This window comes from Dunckerocampus dactyliophorus, chromosome 13 (genome assembly GCF_027744805.1).
Source record: "Dunckerocampus dactyliophorus isolate RoL2022-P2 chromosome 13, RoL_Ddac_1.1, whole genome shotgun sequence".
NCBI classification, from domain to species: Eukaryota; Metazoa; Chordata; class Actinopteri; order Syngnathiformes; family Syngnathidae; genus Dunckerocampus; species Dunckerocampus dactyliophorus.
This window is the reverse complement of record NC_072831.1, coordinates 14,535,079-14,559,687: the sequence shown is the minus strand read 5'-3', so window position 1 is coordinate 14,559,687 and position 24,609 is coordinate 14,535,079. Positions and strand designations below refer to the sequence as shown.

Genomic DNA, 24,609 nt, shown 5'->3' with positions numbered 1-24,609 from the left:
CATCTTCGAATGCCAAATTAAATGTCTAATTGGTTATTAGCGACATAACTAATAATATATTAATAATATGTAAAGACAGATTTGAACTACAACACAACGTAGCTGTGGAAGTACAAGTCAAAAAGCGCAAGTGAGACAAGAAAATAGCGCTGGTCCTTTAAATCAACCAGCATCTGGCACGAGGAGAGGGGGAGTTCGGAGCTGTGCCGTAAATGACATCATGCTCAGCCAATCACAAGCCTGGCTGTGGTCTCGCCTCCTCCTCAGCTCCTCAGAGGAGTGCGTTGTGTGCTGGCTGGTGCTGATGCTGCTAAGACGCACGGCCTTTCACATCAGGTACGCTGTGTTTAGATGTGCATTGTCATTGTTTTTAATGTGGCATACTTTGTGTGTTTATTGTGGTGCTATGTGTAGATGATGGATGATAGAAGTAGAGGGTTTTTTTTACATGATGGTGCTGCTTTCCTCTTACATGGATGTGAAGCTAGTGATCGGTACATTATAAAGAAAATGAGCTACAGTTTATTTGACTATAATTAGATGCCCATAATGCCATTTATTGTAGTTAATGTGTATGTTGATATTGCACATGTGCTTATATTTGAGACTAGAACCATTAAAAATAGATTTCCCTTAAAAATGAAGAGCTTAGGATGATGTTAAAGAGACCTGCGTACAGTATAGTATACTAGCCTGCCATTGATGTGATAACGTGACACATTGGGTATCTAAATTCAGTGGTTTGATGAGTCTTTCACTTCCTGTCTGTGCATTTGAAGGTTAACTCTTTGTTTCCACTGGTTCAGACAGGCATGCTTCGTCACAGAGGCCTAAACCGTCAGGTCACTGAAGGGGGACGAGCCACACTAAGCCCAGTGACACCAGCCAGAGATGTGTCCTGCTTTTCATGGTACCGGGAAGAATAGGTGGGTGCCCAAGAAAACAGTATAAAATAGTTACATATACTCACATTTGAATGATTTAAGATTCACTTCCTGTTTCAAGTTTAATGGAGCAAGCATTCATATCTTGGCTGATCTAAATCCAGTACGATACTGTGCCCACAACAAGGCGAGGATGGCAAAGAGAGATTACTTGGTGGAGGCAGCCAAGCAGATCCACATGGCTCTGGACAGCGAGGTCAACGAGGACTACGAGGCTGCTTTCAGTTATTATAAGAATGGCGTGGACTTACTGCTGAATGGGGTCCAGTGTAAGTACTCTATTCTGCACAACACATCATACTTAGGTGCACAAGTAGCATGCAATAGAAAGCACAGTATTTCCATTTCGCATACAGTAGATTCCCCACTTCTCATGGGGGTTACATACAGGGACGACCAGTGAACTGGGAAAATTGATACGTCCTCGCAAAACCCTCCTGCGAGCTTGATGTTAACGTTCCTCTGTTGGAATGATTGACTAAAGTGATAGAAGTTAGGTTAGATTCCGCTCCAGAAACCTCCCCTTCTTTCTTCAATTTACACTGTTCACTCCCACACACACACAAACCAGGTTTCAGACCTAAATACGACTCAAACACTTATTAAACATATTTTTTTAAAGTATGAAATGTATAGGTCCTCACCACTAATGAACGATAATGTAAGATGATCGTTGAACAGATGGAATCAGAGCCTGGTTGTCAGGCTAGCGTGTGTAAGTTTTGATGCCAGATTGACCGTTGAAGCTAGTGCTTCCGTAGCCAAACAAACTTGCGTCTCACAGTACACAACTCTAGTGGTTTAAGGACTGCCGAACAATGCGCAAAATCTCAACATCAGTGAAGCGTAAAAACATAAACATGTACAAATGTGGGACTTCTAATCTGTTTAACATGTACGCTGTACATATTTTTAAATTATTGTCAATTTATGGTGATTGAGATGTGTTTCCTGCAGAAAAAAGTGACCTATTTTTGAAGAATAAAAAGTTGTAGGGCTGAATCATGTATTGTATGTGCGGGGGTCCGCTGTATATGGTAATGGTAATGGTTCAGTTTATTTCAAACTTAAATAACAAACTTACATGAAAAACATCACATGTTGCAATACTTGCACAATTCAACATGTCGAATCAATGTATCTAATCTTATAATAATAAGCACAGGAGTAAATGTGACATACAGTAAACGTTGTATAATGAATACATAAATACCTAGTACATTATAGATATACAGTAGATAGATATGATGAGGGTGATTTTTGTCATTAAGGTCATATGTGGTCCACTTTGAACCCGCCACTAAAGGATGGTTAAAGTACTTTTGTTAAGCATAAATGCATAAAAAAAGACATTCATTGTTAACATTTGTGCATTGGATTATATTGTTGACACACTGTGTTTGTGCAGTAAAGGACATGTGATAGGAACATGTCAACGAGAATAAATACAGGAAGTCACAAATTAAAGTTTCCACCGTAGACAGGCAAACATGACTATTTTGAACTTGACTGTGGTCATGTCGTTACACAAATGTGTGACTGTGCGCATAATAAGTAGGCAAGGGGGTATTTTGCCCATTTAATCATTTTTATGCATATTTTCCAATTGCAGTCTGTATAAACTTGAATGTTTACAGAATTTAAACATATCTGGTGTGCTTGTGTAATGAGAGAGACTGTGACTGAAAGAGAGCAACAGCCTACCGGTAAATCAAGATGTGTAGAATTATTAGGCTGCTTCATTTCTCAGGCAAAACTGGCCAAAAAGACATTTAACTGACTCTTTTTGTCAAAGATTGTAAAAAGTCTTTCAGGGCTACGTGGTCAGGTTTTGTGCATATTTAACACATGCATAAAACCATCCCACATCAACAGGCTGGCAGAAACATTTCTTTTTCACTTAGTATAAGGATTGTGCACACCAAGAGTTGCCCAATAATTGTGCACGTAGACATATCTAAGAAAGCCAAAACATCACTTTCACTTTCTTCAATATTTAGCTTTGAAGTTTATTAAGCATTGTAATTTTGAAAAAAATCCTCAAAAATACAACTTACCTAATTGTGTGCGCACTTGGGGGCCCAAGGCAAACCCAATCGTTGGGGCCCTCCACATCCTGGTACTGCACTGATGAAAGTTTTACTCTCACCTCAACCTAAGGTCTGCTTATATAGTGTCTGACTCTTGTTGTCGTGTGTCTACATTTGTACTTGGGACTATGAAAAAGGTTGACACCCTCGGTAGTTTTGATCCTGTCGCCTTCTCCACTCCACTCGGGTAACTCCCCTTCATCTTCCTCCACACACACACATGCACACTAACATGGAATAGTCTGTTGCATGAGAAGGGAGGCCCGTCGAAAAAATTATGATAGAATACCCATTTTGATGTAGTTTTAAGCACGTGAATTAAGACTAAAATAGTAATATATACTTTAAATCGAAGAAAAAAAATCAATAATCAGTTTTTATGAGGCGTTTAGGGGCCCCTGGAAATCTTGGGGCCCTCGGCAATCGCCTGTGTTTGCTTCATCGTAAGTCCCCCTCTGTGTGCACAGTGTAATACAGTACACACACATGATGTGATGATGAATGTACGGTAAGTCTTTCATCCACACAGTCTGAATGAAGTTTGTCTTCCAGTGGACCCAAACAAGGAGCGCCGGGAGGCTGTGAAGAGGAAAACAACCCAGTATTTGAAGAGAGCCGAAGAAATCTTCATAACATATCTGCAGCACAACCTGGGGAAGGGCAGCTCGCATTTGGGGGTAAGACCATCAACCTGCTTTGGTATTAAAAATACATGCTAACCTTTTTACCCCTTTACTTACTCAGATTTCAAATTGAAGCATCCTTTAAAGCAGGGCTATTCATTAAATTGTTCTAGGGATCACACTTTCAGAAAGCTAAGGAATGTGAAAGAAGGAAAGAACGCCAGACTTCTTTCTTCATAAATTCACACATTTTTATTCCATTGAATGACTAATAAAATCCTAAATGAAAAGACAAGCATGCTTATGTCAGGTGAAAATCATTTACAGTATATGACAGGAACACTCTGCTGTTTTCAATGACATACTGTAAAAAGTGAGTCAAAGATCCTGTATATGACACGACCATACTGCATGTTTTATGGTACTGGTAAGGGTTTTGTTTATCTTGAACACGCATACAGTTTGCATTAAAATGCTACATGTTACAATTCACAATTCCACATGTCTGAAAAGGAGTAGGAAGAAGCAAAGCTTATTTAATCCTACAGATCATGCTAATACATATGTTCACTTCCTGTATTCAACATGCACTATTTACATTATTCGTCCTTACAATAAAAGCAGTTGTTTGTAAACAAAAACATAAGAAACCTTTTTTTCTCCTTCCTTCTTGTTGTTGTCTTGGTCTATACCGTTCTCCAATCCAATCGTTTGGTGTTCTAGATAGCTAAAGGTTTCCACTTCCAAGTCTTCCTGCTCTTCCATCGTTTGTGTTGTACTGTGAATGTCATTGACTGTAGATCCATGGGTTCCTGATTCCAGTACTTCTTATTGAACAAGCCCTTGCTATGTGGTATTGATGTCTAATGACAAATGTTACTGAATGTAATCCTTCCAACTGCATCGTTCTTTCTTTGTGGGTTGTATTTTCCATTTTCATTGCTGTCATCCAAATCGTTGTTAAGTTTGACAACAAGCACTCTTGCCTCTGCAGGTCCCCCATTTAGCTTGATGTCAATTTTCCTGTTGGTGGCCGAAGTGCTTTGTATCTTCCCCTGCTTTCTCAAGTCTCGTGCTTTCTTGGCGATGTCAACATTGCGTTTTGTCAGATGCTCGTTCATGTAGACGTTTGTACCTTTCAGTTTCTGTCCCTGTTTCAGCAGTGCAGTTTTGAATTCCCTGTTGGTGAACAGAGAAAGATACTGACGGGTGTGGTGTTGTTTCTGCCATATAGTGGGATGCAAGTATCGATGGTGTTGGCACCTGCATCCACCTCCTTTGATTGTATGAAATTGGCAGTTTGTTGCTTTGTTGAAGCAACATCCATTTAATCTGGTTCTCCTGTGTTCTGGACTTCCCTGGCATTTGTCTTGAGTATAATTCGGAGCCCCGTGAGGATCATATTGTTCATTCCTGCATTCTGATCCATCTCATCAATTGTATTTTTCATTTGGTCAATGATATTTTCCTTTGCTTTCTCTTCCTTGAGAGGGGCGCACAAGGTAGCATTATCATCCAGTAGTGTTTTTATATCGTCCTGTAATACCTTGATATCATTGCGTAGCGCTCTGTTTTTCTCCGTAAGGTTTTTAACCTTAAGAGCAGGACACAAGGCAGTACTATCATCTTGTAGTACCTTGATATCATCTCATAGTACCTTGGTATCCTTGCGCAGTGCTCTATTTTCCTCCTTAAGGTTTATGACTTCGTCATGGATCTCCGAGAAACACTTCTTGAGGCTGATGTTCTGTGATTGTACATTTCCAATCAGTGTTAGCAGGTCTCTTAGATCTCGCCTTATTTATGACACAGATTGGAGACTGTAGCACATCTGTAGACATCACCTCCCACAAGGCTTGAAATAACTTACAATGTTTTTGAAGATTTACATTCTTCAAGGCACCATCTAATGTCAAATCCTCCTCCAGAATGACTTGTGTCTTGGTCTTGTGTTCCTGAGGTGTAGTCAGGAAAGCACAAAAATAGTTCAAAACTCTAGTAGCAACAGCCGACCTCTTGCCATGTACATCCTTTCCAGTCAACAAAGAAAAGATCCTCTTTCTGACAGAAGCACTTTGCTGTTTTGAAATGACCTACTGTAAAAAAGCGAGTCAAAGATCCTTTATATGACAAGGCAATAATGTGGTTTTTAAGTGCATCCTGCAGAAACGCTATTTAAAGATAGACGATTTTAAAGACATGCAGCAAAAAATCTAGCCAAAGATCATCTATATGACAGGTGCTGTTTTTAATGACCTACTGTAAAAAAGTGAGTCAAAGATCCTACATATGACAGGACAATACTTGGTTTTTTAAAGATATCCTGCATCATCTATCTGACAGAAGCGGTCTGCTAGTACAGTATAGTATAGTATAGAACCTATATATAACAAGACCATAATGAGGTTTTTAAAGACTTACTTGAAAAACATTGGTCAATGATCCTCTAACTGACATAAAGCACCGTTTTAAGGAATCTTCTACACAAGTCTTAGTTGCTCACAAGTTTTGAACCAAACAGGCGGACCCCTCTGATGTCATTCCCGCTCCTGACATGGCCCGTGGGCCACCAGTGCTGTTTTAATGTCTCCTTCACACTTAAAGCAGAATAACGTGAATAATAATAATAATATTTGAAAAACTGTTGTTGTGTTTCACAGTGATCAGGAGGCCTGTTCAAGTTTTATTTGTATTTTTTTGTGTGTGTTTTTTTTTTTTCAGGGCTACAGCAGTTTGAGATTTCGTCCAGTCAGACACTTGAGTTCCCCTGTGGAAGATTTGGAGATGTGTAAGGTGGTGGGCGTCAGTGATAAGGTAAATGAATAAATGATGATGTTTTGGTATGTTTACCATTTCTTTTATCAGAGGTAAACAACATAATGAACATAAATCTTTGTTTCATTGCATAGGTCCTAGTTGTACAAAGTATGGTGAACAAAGAAACTTTCATCGTAAAGGTGGGTGTTCCACAGCATGGAAGAGTTTGTTAGATGTTTCTAAGATAGTTAACTGGTCTTGATCCAAAAACAAGAAATCCTCTTCAGTGGTACAGGTGACAATGGCGATGGCATCCACGCTTGAGCAACAGCATTCTGTGAGGACAATGGTGCAGCGCATTGGCAGCTGACAATCGGGTCTTTGCCTTTTACTTTATTTTATAGAAAAGTTCCCTTATTTTCAAAAGCACTACATATACTGGCTGGCGAGAGGTTATACTTCACTTCCAAACACTCTTTTACAGAGACATACACACACACAAACACTCTTTTACACACACTTTAGTACACTTTTCTTAGTTTGGCAATGACCGCGGGTCATTCAACATGCAACTTTTATTCTATTATCTTTGACAAACACAGCGGTTCAAGCACAAACGCTAATAAATTCCCTCTGCTTGTTCAGTATGTTCATACATATAAATAGGCCTGTCACCATAATCAATAGATCGATTAATCGAACGATTAATAAAAACAGGTTGATAATTATGGCGCCCTCAATACATTGACAGGAGCATGTATGCGTGTCTGCTCGGCTATCTGAGACACACAGGCTGGATGACAAGAGGGTTCACTCTGCATCTGTATGTGCGCATTGGTTTTATAGTGGTACGAAAGGAGAGAGTGGACACTCGTCTCATTCTACCTCTTTGTGGAGGCGGGGCTACTACCGGTACTACAGTAGCTACTTTATGGCATATGCCTATGACTACCACCCTAGTTGCAGTTAGCAGTCAGCACAAAAGTGAATGCCACTGCCACAGTGTGGGAATATTTCGGTTTTAAACAGAATGAACACGGTGAGCGCATGAACACCGTCGACCGACACAGACGGTTTTCTCAACTGAGAAAAAAAAAAACACTGGGCATCGGAACCTTCGTCCCAAAAGTCAACGCTTACTGAGGCGTTGGGTCGGTAGATAAAAACAAAACAGTTCAAAATGGTGCACGCCCACAGAGTAGCCAGTGTCGCTGGCTACACTGCAAAAACATACATACAGGCATACATGAGTACCATCTAGTGGTTCAAATGTGAATGACGCCTCAATGAATGGAAAATGGACGTTAATTTGTAGCACAATTATCGACCAGCAAACTTTGTTATCGTGACAGGCCTACATATAAATAAGCTTAAAATGATCAAATAGCTTTGAAAATCCTAGAAGATGATAAATTCTAGTTTTTAGGCCAGGGAATGCCTGATCAGGGTTTTATGCTGCTGATTTCGATACCAACCATCTATGAGTGAGATCGGCCGATAACGATCACATGATTTTTAGATTTTAGATTTTTAGATTAGATTTTTCAATTTATTTATGATGAGTGCTATTGGCCAGGGCCACCGTTATACAATTCCAAGGGCCCCTGGCAAATAGGTAATTCTTACAAAATGACCGTTTGTGCTGATTGTCTTTTGTTTGTTTTGCGATTTTTGTACTATTTGACACAAACCTGAAATTAATTTGATCCATGTTTTGGAGTAATACGAGTAATACATTGGAAATAAATTGTTCAATAATCATTTTTTAGTTCAAGATAACAAAATGAACAGAATAAAATAATACAAATATAGAAGGTGTTTTTTGCAGAGTCTGATGAAGTCCAGCTGGGAGAGCAGAGAACAGCCAACCATCATCCCTCAAGGGGTTCCCTACATGGTGAAGCTGCTCAGGTATTACGTCAGTGAGGACGCCGTTTACCTCCATCTTGAACACGTCAAAGGTCAGAAACAAGGTGCATGTTAAAGCTTGGAGCATTTATCATTTTGTAAACTTCCTGTTCTGGTTGGTTCTGTCCAAGGTGGGAGGCTCTTCTCCAAACTGCACACGCTAAGGAAGGAGAGAGCCAAGGAACACCCAGAATGCATCTCGTCTGGTCAGAACAACATCAAGATGAAGAGCAGCTACACCTCACCTGCAATCTGCACCGACTACCAGCGCAACATCGGCATGGAAAGCACTCCTCAGAAGCTCAGTGATGAGACTCCGGATGTGGACGACCCAAGGATCTGGGATTGGACGCAGCAGCGTCTGGAGAGCTGTGGCACACACGCCTACATCGAGGAGACGGGCTGCCTGCAGAACTCACGCTCCGCAGCATCATTTCACACCAAGCTGAAGCATGTGACTCTGCTTTCTGGACCAGGGAGAACACAGGTTGGCGCGAGCATCCATCCGCCAGCTCCTACTTTGTGCTTGCACACATCTCAAGCTCAGGACAAGCCTGCTCTGCCTCTGTCATGCGCTCGTGTCAGCCAAGCTCTGAATGCCATGTCAGGACTCCAGGACAATAAAGCTGGAGTTGGACTATTAGAGTGCAGCTTGGAGTTTGAAGTGGCTTGGAAAGCTGCTGATCCAGCACTTAGAGGTGAGCAAGCAAACCCCTATGCAGTCACAGACAGCAGCTTGAAGAGCAAACCCCATTCAAACCACACTTCATCTACAAAAGCAGAACCTCCAAACAGTAGAAGTCATCTGTTGAGCTCGTCTCCCGCCATTTTGCATCTCCCTCTCCACTGTCAAACACAAATCCACGGAATCACCACCACCTCTCACCAAGCATCCATTTTAAGTGCAGCAGACGAGGTGACACACTTGGAGGCAAAGCAGGCCAGCAGCAGTCCCACCTCAGAGGAAAGAAATGGAGTGGTGGTCCTCAGGAGCACAGACCAAGCAGTGTTCTCAGACCACAGGGAAGCAAGGACCACCTCAGGGAGCTCCTGGCTTTTCTCTGCGAGGAAACCAGACACAGAGATGAAGCCCAGCGGGGAAACGGGAGCAGTTGATGTGAGAGAAGGTATAGAGGAAGCCTGTGAGATGTTCAGCCCAGGACAGGTGGTCCCACCATCAGAGGGGTCCTTTTCTAGCTGGTACTCCCCTCGCCCCGTTGGAGCTCAAAAGAGGACAGGGGAATCATCAATGAGGACGGAAGGGCAAGCAGATGACCAGATCATTGAGGTGGATGGATGGTGCCACATACCTCGTATCCCGGTCAAATCTTCAGATAAATCCGCCCACCGGGCCTGCTGGGGGCTCCCCGAATCAGAGGTGTGTGTGTGGGGGGCTCAGATCCTTCTGGCCCTGGAGAGTCTTCATCAGCAGGGCATCATATGTCGTGACCTCAACCCCAGGAACGTGCTGCTCACCAGCAATGGTGAGTGTCAGACAGAAAATGTTGCAATATGTTTGTTTTTCTGAAGAACATTTGTATTCATGTTCCACAGGCAAGGTGTCTTTGACATTTTTTGGACAGTGGAGTGAGGTTCAGTCAGAGATAAACACCAATACCATGGAACAAATGTACTGTGCTCCAGGTAACGTTGTCAACCTTGTGTGGCGTGCCCTCTAGTGTCCACGTGTGTTCGTTACAAGCAGTGATTACACTGCTGTACTGTAAATTAACAATAGAATAGAATCATAAAAAGACACAGTGAAATGTGGTTTGTCAACAGAAATCGGTGGCGTATCCAGAGTCACTGAAGCTTGTGATTGGTGGAGTCTGGGAGCTTTGCTGTTTGAACTTCTCACAGGAATGGTAGGTGAAAGGACACAACATTAGGTACACTTGCAAAGTCTAATGACAGTGAAAGAGCTTTTTAATATGTGGCCCCTAGAATTTAGCATTTAGATCTACAATTCTATCTGCCTTAAAGGCTGGACAGGACAGGGGAAAAAAATAATAATAATAATATGTGGCCCCTATTACAGTATATTGTGCATCAAGTAGGTAGTTATTTAAAAATGTATTTGTTTAGTTCCTGAAAAATACAATTTACAATTTAGTTATCATTGTAAATAATATTTATATGCAACATTGATACTTTCAAGTTTGCAAGCAACCGCAAAACAAACAAACAAACAAAAATTCCAATAGCTCAACACCTCTAATATTAATAATTAGGGCCCAATAAAGAAATTGTGCAAATTAAAATTATTTTAAAATTATTTAAAACATATATATTTCCTTTTTTTTTTAAATAGCCATTTATTGAACGTTATATGTAAATTTGCCATTCATGTGTGCATATACTGTATATAGTATAGTCGCCACATCACGGTTCAAATTTAGCGGCTTCACCCTATCACCCCATCATTTATGAATTAATAAATCATGCTGTTTTGTGGTTGAATACGGCCTATTCAGAGTTTAAAAAATATGCATATTTGAGCAAACTGTGTGTATTTTTGCCTAAATTAAGCATTTTCACGCATAAAAATGGCTAAACGAATTAAAATACAACTATAAGACGTTAAGAAGACGCATTCAAATTGTGAAATTCAAATTGTGTATTCTGCATTGTTCACTAGGTGTCAGTCATTTTTTGGTGAGCCAAGCGCCAGACTTGATTGGCGGAACAACACAACAGCAGCCTTTTCTTGCAGGTTTAAATGATCTCACAACAGACACAATAATAGCAACATAATAATCATAGTAATAATTATAAACATAATAATAACACAGGCTACTGTTGTGGCCGTAGCCTATGGCAAGCTAAAACTCAACTCTGAAGCCTAACATCACTTCATGTCCTCCACTTGGAACACATATATTGCGAGACATACAAGTATGATTAGCTTATTTTATTTTATTAAATGGCTTATTTTATCTGATTATTTTTACTATATTGGATAATACTAATGAAAAGGTGACTATATGGGTATTATGTCAGGTCTAAAGGCTCTAATAATGTTTAAAACTCTATTTAGAAGATTGTAAACAAGTTTTCTAAGCAATAACAACAGAAATATTAAATTTGTCCTACTTTGCTGAAATGTACTTTTCACGATCAGGTCTTCAACCAATTAACCGTGATAAAAGAGGCATTATTAAATGTTTCACTGCTTTATTAGCAGTGAAACAGATTTATTAAAATAATGATGGGTTTACTGAAAGTAAAATAAACATGAAACAAATATATCATCTTTATCGTCTGTATATATGGAGGTAAACCCCAAACCCTGGCAAAATTTTGAGTGAATTTGATGAATATGTTGTGCACTGTTGTCTGTGCCTTCAGCCCCTGTGGCAGCTCCACCCAGCAGGAATTAACTCCCACACACAGCTGCTCATCCCAGACCACCTGAGCACTGCAGCTGCATCCCTGCTGACCGAGGTGTGGAACACATGCAGGCCTTCTCTTCTGAAGCAGTATATACAGTAGACATGATTGGTCATACTTACGCCATTCTACTTCAACAGTTACTTCAGTTTGATGCCGGCTATCGCCTGGGGTCTGGAGGTGGAGGTGTGAGTGATATAAAGTGTCACCCGTTCTTCAGTAGTGTCTCCTGGAAAGCTCTGAGCTGCTAGCTCATCCTGCTTCACCGAGGCCTCCATGAAGAACAGCATCCTCACTTTTCCACATTGAGTGCAGCACCAGAGCTTGTCTTTGGCATCGTTTGCTTCCCAAAGAAAATGATATCACAGTAACCAATGATGGACCAATCAAGTCCCACCAACAACATAAACCTAACAAAGATAGACTTTAACATATCAGAATATTCCAGACTTTTTGATAGTTACTTTTGTATATCTATGCTGATTTGCTATGCTTGGATTATTTCACTAAATCAAATCAACTAAGATGGGACATTAATGTAACACTATGCACAAATATGAGTACAGTAGTTTCCATGCATACAGTATGTAAAACTAACATTTCCAGCAATTAAACTGCAATTTGCCATTGAATGTTTTTGCATTGTTTCACTGATGAAACAGGTAAAGACACAACACCCATATCCAGTAATGTAGATTTTATTGTTTAAAATGTTTTTTCTTAAATAGCATAACATAAAGAGAATTTTCCCACATTGTTGTGAAAGAGATGGCCTCAATTCTCATCAAGAGTTCTTAGCTTTGGACATATGTTTCTTGGTTTCAATGCATCCTTATTGTTCTCTCACCCAAAATTAAGAAGTGACACCATGGAGTTTAATTTAGAATTGACATCCCACAGTAAACTGTACATTTTGTTTGTAGAAAACTACATATGGTGCACATTTGCTTGAATATACTATTTGATCTAAATACCAGAACACGGGAAAGCCTCAGGCAGTACCAAACCCTTTTACCACGGCCAACCTTATATTGCACAACCCAACTCTTTAAACATAATAAAATAAATCCATGTCTTATAGTTTGCGTAATGTTCAGTAGGTGGGTACAGCCACTGGTTGTGTGAGGGTGGTTTGGTTGGTTTGGCCTGGAGCTGCGGGGCTCACATGTCGAGGAGCAGCACCCTGGGATCTTCCACCACGGTCTTGATCTTGCGCAGGAAGGTGACGGCCTCTCTTCCATCAATGAGGCGATGATCATATGTCAGGGCGACGTACATCATTGGACGGATCTCCACCTGCGTAATAATGAAAACAGTTGAGAAATCTATTTAATTGGCTGAAGTTCATTTAAGTAAGTCACTGCGATAAAACTAATATTTGCTCAGTTGAGAATTGAACAAAACATGCACGTTTAAAAATTAGGTGTGAAACTGATGTGACTGAAACTGAGGGTATGCACAACAAAGTGCAGCAGACGACCTGAGCATTCATGGCTGCAGAAATACTGTACATGGTTTTAGCATCTTTAATGTACAGTGTGCATCATATCGGCCCCGGCATCCTTCATTTTTCTTTATGTGGCACTCGGTGGAAAAATTTGGACACCCCTGATCTACTGTATACAATTCCTAATTAAGCGGAGTAATGCTTCATCCTCTGGCACAACATGGTACTGCAGCACCCTTTAACAATCCCAACAAGGAACTTCTTTCCTAAAATCTTTAGGTTCTTCACGTGAGCCCAAATACAAACTCACCGACCACAATATTATAGGTACATAATATTGATTTCATAACAATGAAATCCAATACAAGAGACAGTAGTTTGCAGTGGTGCAATATAACACTGATTTGCAACTGGTGGCTCGCGACCCACTACCGTTTTCAGTGGGTCGTGGGGACTTTGCCAAAAAAAAAAAAAAAATAGCATGATGACCTGATGTTCGTGAACGCAACATGTGCAAATGCTCTGATTCAACTCCGAAGATATAATATGTACTGAAAACCTTTACACACACCTTTTTTTTTAAATATTTGAATTTGTGGATGAATACATATTGCTGCTGGACTGATCATGAAACTTGTTTACTGTACTCTACTGTACCTCAAATTCAAACTGCACTTTGTCTTTTCATTCATTGTCATTTGCAACTGGCTCAAATTGACACTGCCAGCGCTTAACAAAGGCTCCTGTGCATGTGTGTGCTACCTGGGGCGCAGCTTACATGCTCGGAGCAGGAAGAGAGCGGGATGTAATGCTTGCAACACCTTCAAAAGTTAGCACGGAACTGAATAGTCTTTTTACATTTAAAATTTACATAAATAAATGTAATTTCTTAAATGAATAAGAAGTTTACGTTAAAAAAAAAATTCTACAATTTGGGTTGCTGCTGGTCACTGAAGGGTGATGGTGGGTCCCGCAGCCAAACCAGTTGAGAAGCACTGCTCTATATCATAATGATACTCGCGCATCGAAGCACATTAGAATATCATGCAGAGGTTATTTGATTTCAGGAGTTCAACTAAGACAAATGCACCAATTAAACAAGATTCAAGTTTTTGCAGTTAATTTCCTGCTTAGACATGAACCAGTAGTAATCAAAATTGAGAAATACATGATAAAAGAATTATAAATACACTATATATTTTTTTATTCTGAGTTTAGTGAATCTATAGAATACAAGAGTTTCACTTTTTGAATTCAACTACTACAATAAATTAGCTTTCAAAAATATTCAAATTCATTGGTACGCTAGTATGTCTAAATAAACCAATCAAGAATGTCCAGTGATTGCATGCAACTATTCTTAGCATAATAAATATTACAAAAGGCACAAACCTTCCCAGCAACAGCTACAGGTCTGTCAAAGATCCCATGCATGCCTAAAATAGCAGACTGAGGTGGGTTGATGATGGGAGTGCCAAACATAGACCCAAACACGCCGCCATTGCTGATGGTGAAGGTTCCTCCGTCCATGTCTTCAACGGCCAGCTCATTCTTGCGAGCCTACAAACGCATATACGTATACATTCACCTCTAAATGACACCGGACGGAGTATTAAGCTGTGTTTTTAATATGCATGTTACAAATACTAACCTTTTCGCCCAGCATGTTGATGGTCTTCTCAATGTCGGCAAAATTCATTTCCTCGACATTCCTGATCACTGGAACGACCAGACCCTTAGGGAGAAGATTTGATCACTTTCGCTGAGCATCTCACACACACACACACACACTCCACTCGTCTTACCTTGGGAGTGGCCACGGCCACACTGATGTCTACATAGTCCCTGTACACAATCTCTTTGGTTGTGTCATCAATTACTGGAAAAGAAAGAGCACAAATAAAAGATCAGCAAAATCATTTGCTTTTAAATATGCAGTTTTCTTTTTCATTACAGCAGAAGGGGAAGACCCTCTTCGACTATTATAATAAATTAAAAAACAGTCTTGCAGACCACCGCTCCTTCTTTGTGGTTGTCTAAGTAGGCCAGTCTTGAAAAAGTACAGCGAATACATTTGATGGAAGTGGTTTTGGGGTTAGGCACTGACAGACACCCAAAAGTCAACTTGACATTAATGTGCAGCACATGCACAGACAGGAGAGTCAAATGAGACCATAGCGTGATGCCTGTCAGTCTTTTGTGGTCAAATCTATACCAGCATTGACAGCAGGTTGGTCAGTCAGAGCGTAGGCAGCAGCCTTCACGAATGCAGACATGAAGCCCAACTTGATGTTGTGCTTTTTCAGGAAGGCATCTTTGTAAGTCTTCCTCATCTCAGAGATGTTGCTACAGAAGAAATGGCAGGGAAAGGCAGTGCATTAGCATTACATTTATTGGGTTTGTACACATTTAAGCACTTCACGTACTTTTCCAGCACCTTAAATTCACATTTTTCAATGAACACATATTCACTCTGACTTATATTCACTCTGACTTATTTAACCCTCATTTGCAAATTTGATCAACTTGCAGTCATTTTCAATAAATCTCACATCTATGTGGTCTTTTTTAATTGGCCATCTACTACTATCTAGCTATGGTACATGCTTTTTTCGAATATTTTTATTTCTGTTTATTTCATGGCACTATGCAACAAACCACAACATTTGACAAATACCAGAGGCAATTTAAATATAAGCCGACATGTCTTTCAAAATGTCACCCATCTAAAGTAGGCTGCTTTAAAGCACATGAAATTATGCATAATAAAAACATAAACCTAACAGAAGAGGGACAAATTAAAAGGAAAAGACAAGTAAAGCCCTTGCTTAAGCACAAAATCGTAGAATGTAACTGTGACAGGTAAAAATGCAACCTAGGAAGTCAACCTAGCAAGCACAGAGGCTTCAACTTCAAGGGTATTATAAGTAGAAATTATTTTGAACGATAGCATCCGCAAAGTCATTCTTTTAAAATACTCATTTAACTTTCACCAGAGTCTAAATGAGTTGGGAAATGAGCTTTTTCTTATGCTGCCCCCAAAGCATGGAACACCATACAGGCTGAACTGAATATGTCAGAACTGGTCTCAGTCAAAGCTTTTCGTTCTATTTTACACACTAGGCAGTGAAAACCTACGGGCAATGCTTGTGTTTTTAATTATTTATCTGGTTGTAATTTATTGCCTTCAACTTTCTTGATTTTTATTTCTGCATTTATTATGACATGTGCTGTTGACCTCTTGGCCAGGTCACCCATGTAAATGAGACCTTGATCTCAATGGGATTTATCTGGTAAAAAAAAAAAATCAAGTAGCTTATCGGCGTAAACAAAGCCCCATAGTTCTGAGCTTTGGAATATAAGACTAAAATGGAAAAGTGAGCTGATAATGCACAAAAATGCAAATATTTTGACCGCTAAAATCATTTTTGACAGTGCTTCACACTTGTATGTGCAAAGCAGGTGGTTACGCTCAGTTAAAAATGTATAACTAATGTATAGCTCTTAGAAAGCTATTGAGATTGTCCTGCAAATCATTCTACCTTTGCTCATTTTACACTTTTATCTTCCTTTTTAATTGTTTGTTTTCCTGGCTGTAACCCCGTCAAAGCTCTAGGGTTTCTCTGCTAACACAATTACCCCGTCCCAAGACACAGACTCTCTGAGAAAGGAGAGAAGAAGTGATAAAAATCTTCACTTTCTGGAGCCTGTAAATCTTATTGGGCTGTCATAAAAGCCCATATCGGTTGAGGCAGCCCTTCCACTGAGAGCGCAGGTCTCTGCGGACCCATCGATGCTGCCGCCTCGCTCTCTGACCGCCTTCTTTGGCTCCAGATGAGCCCTAGACTGGCAAGTCTTCCTCCAGACCGTCAATGTCAATCCAATTAGGATACATGCAAAAGCCTGAATAGCTGAAAGCCGACACCACACATTTGTGGAGGAAAGAAATCATCAAAGTGTCTTCTTGAACGCAGGGGGCGAGTGCGGACACTAACATTTCCTTTTAAATTAATAAAACCTGTTTTAACATTTCTTATCTTTGCTTTAGATGGAATTATGACCAAATATTTACATTCCAGTGTTTCAGGGAGGGATCATATTTCAAAAAGCTTTTTCTATTGGGCAGATATCAATCTATAACCATTTACAGGAGTATCAGCTGAGCTTACGCGCACACAAACACACACACTTTGCACTTAAAAAGATGGCTGACACTCTCCAATATGCACATACTTTGAATGTAAAAGTAGAAGAGCACATAAACGATAATGTAGGTCAACTAATTTTGCGTCTATTACCTCATGTCAATCTCATTGAAGGTAGTCAACATGGCGCAGGTGTTTTGGGCTTCCTTCAGTCTCTGGGCAATTCTCAGTCTCATGCGGTTCATCTTAACCTAAATGGTTATATTGAGGAGGAGACATAGAGGAGTTTTGGTAGTTCTTCCTCCATTATTTGCCTTTAAAACTTATGTTTAGGTGTTGTTTACCCTGCTCTCTGTGCGGGCTGCTTTTGCGCCTCCATCCGCAGGAGCTGCCATTGTAATGGGAGCAACAGTGGGCTTGATGGCTGAGACTGTGAACATGACAAGGAGACCGTTTGCATTACTGGTGTAAATAAGAGCTGCTGCCCACAGTGCCAAACAATGATTAATCATGCATTCTAGAGGTCGAGAGCGCAGATGTCAGGGAAAATATTTCTCACATAACATGAGCCACTAACCTGGTTTGGTATCCATAGCATGTGCTGGCACAGGTGGCACAGGGGGCATAGTGGTGGGAATGGGGCCCATAGTTGATGGGGGTGGTGGCGGAGCAGAAGGGGGTGGAGGCGCTGCAGCAACCGGGGCTGGGGCCTCAGCTTTTGGTGCTTCTGCAGCTTTAGGAGCCCCAGCTACAAACAAAAAGGTGTTAAGTATACAAGTTAAAAATATAAGACAGTGGGACATCTAAACTTTGAATGCCCCTGAAGTCATATATTTCAATTAACTGGGGTGGGTGGATGGAGAATAATATACTCAAAGAACAACCAGCCTCAACAAGAGCAGACCTGCCAACCTTGGAGAAATTTTTATTTCGCAAGCCGTGAAACAGTTTGCAAAAAAATGGCAAAAAGTGATTAAAACACCATTGCCTCTACCTTTAATGAAAGGTTCCATTGTTCTGAAAAAATGTTAGTAGAATTCAGGAATACACACCTCCTTTTCGAAGCTTGAAGAGAGGAGTTCCACCCTCAACTTTCCCTCCATCAGGAACCAAAAGCTCCTCAATAACTCCAGAAGCAGGAGAGGGAACCTGAACGGACGTCTGGTGCAAAGAAAAAATAACTTCTCAACTGCTCCGCAACTACTACTGCTGTGTGCCATTACCTTTGCCATTTATCACACCACTACGCACTAATAAGCATTACTTACAGTATCTCACAAACATTTCTAAAAATATTCACAACTCTGAAGAAATGACACTTTGATATAATGAAGTAATCAGTGTACAGCTTGTTTAACTGTGTACATTTACTGTCACCTCAAAATAACAACACACAATCATTAACGTCTAAACCGCTGGCAACAAAAGTGAGTACACTGATCCCTCGCAATATCACAGTTCAATTATCACTCTATATCAGGGGTCGGGAACTTTTTTGGCTAAGAGAGCCATAAAAGCCACATATTTTAAGATGTATTTCCGGGAGAGCCACATAATATTTTTTAACATTGAATACAACTAAATGTGGGCATTTTTAAGCAAGACCTCTAAAGTCTCTAAAGTTATTCTTTTTATTAACATTGTTGTACTGAAGCTATCCAATAATAAATAAAATACTTCTTACCATTAATGCGACTTCTGGTGCTGCGTGGTTTTGCACCGTACTCCGTATCTTTTTCTTTTCACCCTCTTCTTCGTCAAAAGGGTCGGCTCTACAGAATTAGCTACTTCTTGACATCTCAATGATGCGCGTAGGCTACCGCATTATCCAGTCATAATCAAATTTTGGTGTCTGACCCGGAAAATATCGGAAGGACAGCTGGCACTGGCCACCCCGCATTGAGGTAGAAAATGGATGGATGGACTAAAACGCATAAGAAAGTTTTATATTTTGAGCATTATTTTTAACACTGGGATTTCTGTAATGTACTTTAAAGGTGAGCGAACAAAAAAAATAAAATACATTTTTATCGTGTTAAGACATGTTTGAGAGCCAGATGCAGTCATCAAAAGAGCCACATCTGGCTCCCGAGCCATAGGTTCCCTACCCCTGCTCTATATCATGGTTTTTCAGGAATTAATGATCGCTGTTTCATGGTTGACTACAAAGTAGTCAAAAATATGCATATTTAAGTTAATTTTATGTATATTTGGCCTAAATAAAGCATTTCAAGCATAAAAATTGCTAAATGAAGGAAAATATAAGGCCTGGGTACACGTACAATAAAGTACATAATATTATTATTCGGTATCCTCGGCACTGAGTGGCTCACCCTCATGCAGCATCCACCCATATGTTGTCTGGGCCACATGTGCTTTCTACATTGTTCTACATTGCACAGAGGAAAGCATCTTTGCTCTTGTGAGAGTCATTTCTGAGAACTTTTACGTATACTCCACAATGGCTTCTAAACGTGCTGCTTTTTCTACAGTCTCTTGTTTATGTCAGTTTGAGGGAGGGGCCTGGCAAGTTTTCATAGTCAAACGAGGGAGATCCAGCACAGTTCCAGAATACTTTGGTAAGCACTGTTATATGCATGCAGTTATGTTCCTCCTCCTTTCTTTAAGATGCCTTAATAAATTCCTCTAAAATGCACTTGGGATATATGATTATGTGCATTCATGTTTAAAAAGATGGCAAAGGCGATTTAAAAAATACATATAAATACATTTGGTTGGTCTGACTTAAATTAAAGTGGGTCGCGACTGAATGACCATTGGAAAGCATGGGTCCCAAGTTGAGACCATCTGAGAACCTGTGTTCTGCTAAACTCTATGCCAAAGAGAGTTAAGGCAGTGTTGGAAAAAAAATGGTAGTGACACAAAATAGACACTTTTCACAACTGGTGTACTCACTTTTGTTGCCAGTGGTTGTGTTTTAAGGTATTTTGACGGGACAGTAAATTTATACTGCTAGACAAGCTGTACACTCACTACGTTACATCAAAGTGTCATTTATTCGGTATTGGCTCATGAAAAGATACAATGAAGTATTTTCAGAAATGTGAGGGGTGTGTCCACTTTTGTGAGGTTCTGTATATAGGGTAAATTGAAATGTAACAAACATTATCAATTGTGTTGATGGTTTCCTTTAGAAAGCTTTCACTTCATACCAGTTATCATAAATACTGTGCTTTTACCTTATCAGTCTCTATTTCACACACCACCTCATCCTCTGAGACAGTGTCCCCAACAGCTGTCGGAAGAGATGTTTGTTTCAAATAAAAAATGGTGACCCTCTGAAGCTGCTACTCTTGTCGTTAAGGATAAAAAGACTTACCTTTTTCCCACCTCACATCCCCCTCTGTAACAGACTCTGCAAAGGCAGGGGTCTTGATGGTGACGACTTCATCTCCTGAAGCACAAAGACAAGATTTGGCAATACATTCCTAATTGCTGACATTAGGCTGTGCATTAAGTTGTATGGAGAAAAAATACATACTGTAGGCAACAGAGGTCCTGAAGTATTGGATTTGGAAGACACTGGAGCGAGGATCAGATTTGCTTTAGAGAAAAGAAAAAAAAAAGGACATTTATTAAATAACTAGAAGTTCAACTGATACTCATGTCTGAAATAGCACCATGCCACAGACGTGAATTTACTTAACAATGTGAATAAATGAGAAGCTGCTCAATTGATATTACGTGGTAAAAGAAATAAAATTAACAAAAGCAATGAGAAAATTGTTTTAAAACCTATTGAAAATGGTAAATTTGTCAATGTGGGAGAAGTGAGAGAACAATAACCAAAACAACAAAAGGAGATTTAAGTACCGCTCGTTGCAAAATAGTTGCTTTCAAAGCTAATAGGGGAAATGTTATTTGCTTCTACAGGCAGTGTTTAATGTCAGTGTGCACCCTTACACAGTGTTCTTGATGGTGACAGGGTAGCTAGTTGATATAGCTGTGGAGGAAAAGGACATGAGGCTAAAATAATTTTCCTACCTAAAAACAGTCAATTAGCAGCCAATGCTTGAACAGTGACACATACCTGCTGCAGCGCGGCGAGTCAAAACATTATTTCCCTAGACAAACACAAAACAGCAAAAAAACAAAAACAAACTGTGTAAAGAGAATAGAAGAATAGACAGCCATGTTTAGAAATGCTACCAAAAGGGTTTCCCACATTTATTTGTGGCGGCTTGCCAAAAGTAATTTTGGACCACCACAGTAGGATTTAGTACTCTTATGTTTTTAGAGTTGCTGCTCCCCAGCTACAACCTTATCGTGGTGGTGGAGTGTGCGTGTTGTGATGATCCTAGGAGCTAAGTTGATGCCGCTTTAAGTGTGATAACATGTTACATGTGTTTCTTGCAGCATACCCAATATCCATGGAACAATGTCGACACACAACTTTGGATTTATCCACTTGCCTTTGTCTGCCCGTAATTTTAACAGGGAAGCCAAAGTGTTCCCAAACAGGAGACTGTAATGAGATTGGAGGGTCTTCCAGCTCAGGCTTCTTGCTTGTATTTGATCTACTAGCGTTCCTCCCCCTCAGTCAGAAGTGTCCGACACTCAGAGGTGTCCGTGCGGAAACTCGTCCAGGACTTTAGTTCCGCGTAAAGCGCTTACATCACTCTAGTAATGAATTTAATGAGAAAAATAGCATAAAATATAACTGAAACGGTACGCAAGTGGATCGAACCAAACATGCAGAACCAAAACGTTCAATACAGCCATGTGAACCGTTACACCCCTACTTTATACAGGACACATTTTTATAACAAAAATATTTAAATTATTTTATTTTCTTAATTGTGTTATTTTGAACTAAAAAATATATTATTGAACAATTCATCTCCCATGTATTAGTTTTACTCTAAAACAGGCATCAAATGAAATTTAGGTTTGTGTCAAATAGTACAAAATGTACTGTTGCACTCGTCACATAGTACTATTCGATTAAATAGGTCAGCTAACAAAAAGAGGCTCAACATTTTAAACTCTCACTTAAGTGCGCTCAGCAACTTTGCCATTAAATTAACAGCTTTGCAATGTTCTTGGTTCATGTTCTGCTGGTTGTTGAAAAACTTTAAATAAAAAAAGTTAATAATTAAAATAAGTCATTAAAAAATTATTTATTAAAAAAGCAGACAGCAGCGGCACGACAAAGCGGCGACAGTCCCATGCAGCCCACCACCACAGCTTCTGAAAATCCTAGGGGAAACCCTGGAGAGTGTAGACCTCACACCGACAACAGGCACCGACCACCTTACGGTCACAGCTCCTATCAGATCAGTCGCCTCGACAATGGAGGCACGGAACATGGCCCATTCATACTATGTCCGCAGCCTTCCTCGGAACATGGTATCATTCAAAATGTCGATTATAAAAATTTGTAGACAAAAATTTGTTCCTGTTGACACGTCGCATAATAAAATTTTTATTGATAGACCAACACTCCACAAAGGTATTTATTTATAAGAAGATGCGCGAGGTCAAAAAGTAGAAAGAAAAAATGGTGAGTTAGGAGCGAGAAGCGGAGCTACCGGAGATGAGTAGATCCAAACACTCAGTGTAGCAACATTTTAATGATAATGAGCTAGCAAGGTGAGCGACATGTAGACTTTGCAAAGGCAAACTCCTGTTTCGCGGCAGCGCGACGGCTATGGGTGAGCACCTTAAATGCAAACACCCAGGTGTCGCTTCGTCTTCCTCACCATCACCACTGAGTTAGGCTTTTGCCAATGCTACATTAATAAAGCATGGATTAAAGTATTATTTTTGTAGTATTTATACAAAATGTAATTGTTTTTTATTGGAACCAATACCAGTGCCAACAGATATACAATTACAATTACTTCATGTTTACGGTATTGATTTGATTGATGTCGGATATCACTCCGATATCAGCAACAAAAGAAAAATACCTGATTAGAATTGCCAACATTTATAAAAATTATGGTTAAAATTTCAATATGAAATGTTTGAATGGACTTACTCACTGCAATAAATGAGGTGTGTCAACACTTATGTAACATTATCCAGTCATCGTTAGGGTTGACAGTTGGGAATAGAGTAAACGTCAGGAATTAGACCTTGGGTGAAAGGTCATATGGGGGGGGGGGGCAGAGAGAGAGAGAGAGAGAGAGAGAGAGAGAGAGAGAGAGAGAGAGAGAGAGAGAGAGAGAGAGAGACAACCCCCCCACACATACCCCTCCCTGACAGTCAAATTTTGGATTGCCTGCAATAATTTCGGCAGCAACTGCTTACAAATAAGAAGGGGAAATGGAAGTTAATTAAGCCTGTTGTATTCAAGGCCGATTCATAACAAGCATTCGCCCGCTTCTCAATATAATGCTTGTTAACGTGAGATGAATCATACTAAATTATGTTTGCACTCCCATTCAGATTTTAAAGTACATTTGTCAGGATAGATATTTTGGGACGGTTTCCTCTAACAACATCTAGTTTGGCAGTCAACCTAATTAACGTGCTAGACAAAACATCTAAATTAGGTGTGCTAGCAATAGCATGCTACTACTAGTTAGCTAGCTAGCTAGTTAGTAATCCAAAGTTTAAGATAACTTAAACTTGGTATCGCTGCATTTAAAGAAAGAACGACTCGAAGCGACGATAGCAACTACTTACATTTATAGCAATGTTGTGGAATATACCGCGAGCGCACAAGAGACTTAACAGGCAAAGTGTCATTCTGTCCTTGGTTCACAATGATACGGCCTGTTCCGTGGCCTACAGTAGCCGTATGAGCTAATGCTAATGCTAATGCTAATGCTAGCGCTAGCGCTAGCGCTAGCGGTGACAGAAGTTGAACCACTGCCCGCAGCCATCGGCAAACACAGCGAGTGATTCCAACCGACTGCATCAAACAAACGCTTTTACTCGTGCCGTTTTGCCTACCTGGCGGATGGCAGACAGGGAGCGACCAATATTCCTGGACAAACACCGGGAATGCGATAACATGGTGGCTGTGTGACAGCAGCCTTACAACCGAAAGGGAGCGGGTCACAGCTACAGGATGGAATGGCGGAAGTGCCGTGGGACAAACCAAGTGCACTAAACTAATGGTGGGGGGGGGCTTCGCATATGGACTCTTCTGACACCCAAAACATATCTGGCACTGTCATTCAGTCAATACGTCACTACAAACAATTAACTAGCTACATGTAGGTTTTGTTAATAACAAGCCCTATTTGCTATTCTATTTGGTATAATAACAACTCCCCCCGCCCTCCAAAGTATACAGTTTCTGAGTGATTGCTAGATTGTATTGGTCTGCTA

General features: G+C 40.2%; 2 protein-coding genes across 6 annotated transcripts; one reads left to right on the top strand and one right to left on the bottom strand.

Annotated features, from left to right (window-relative positions):
• The first annotated feature begins 245 nt into the window (after positions 1 to 245).
• Positions 246 to 12,757, top strand: rps6kl1 (ribosomal protein S6 kinase-like 1). 5 transcript variants are annotated; one of them, XM_054797085.1, is made up of 12 exons: positions 246 to 336; positions 807 to 926; positions 1,049 to 1,213; positions 3,587 to 3,711; positions 6,379 to 6,471; positions 6,567 to 6,614; positions 8,243 to 8,375; positions 8,454 to 9,806; positions 9,877 to 9,966; positions 10,105 to 10,187; positions 11,671 to 11,766; positions 11,853 to 12,757. In XM_054797085.1, exons 2-12 carry the CDS (start codon positions 908 to 910, stop codon positions 11,961 to 11,963), a joined length of 2,316 nt encoding a protein of 771 aa, XP_054653060.1. In that variant the 5' UTR covers positions 246 to 336; positions 807 to 907; the 3' UTR covers positions 11,964 to 12,757. The 5 variants fall into 5 exon arrangements, with proteins under 5 accessions (XP_054653060.1, XP_054653062.1, XP_054653061.1 ...); XM_054797087.1 differs by lacking the exon at positions 246 to 336 and having other exon boundaries at positions 1,072 to 1,213; XM_054797086.1 differs by lacking the exon at positions 246 to 336 and having other exon boundaries at positions 1,006 to 1,213.
• Positions 12,395 to 24,362, bottom strand: dlst (dihydrolipoamide S-succinyltransferase). The gene is made up of 15 exons (XM_054797090.1): positions 24,229 to 24,362; positions 21,356 to 21,389; positions 21,229 to 21,268; positions 20,807 to 20,868; positions 20,645 to 20,719; positions 20,505 to 20,560; positions 18,357 to 18,465; positions 17,882 to 18,052; positions 17,649 to 17,734; positions 17,458 to 17,555; positions 15,375 to 15,505; positions 14,965 to 15,038; positions 14,811 to 14,894; positions 14,552 to 14,719; positions 12,395 to 13,008 (listed from the first exon to the last, which is right to left on the bottom strand). The coding sequence occupies exons 1-15, from the start codon at positions 24,289 to 24,291 to the stop codon at positions 12,874 to 12,876; spliced, it is 1,386 nt and encodes a 461-aa protein (XP_054653065.1). The 5' UTR covers positions 24,292 to 24,362; the 3' UTR covers positions 12,395 to 12,873.
• Between the last annotated feature and the right edge of the window lie 247 nt (positions 24,363 to 24,609).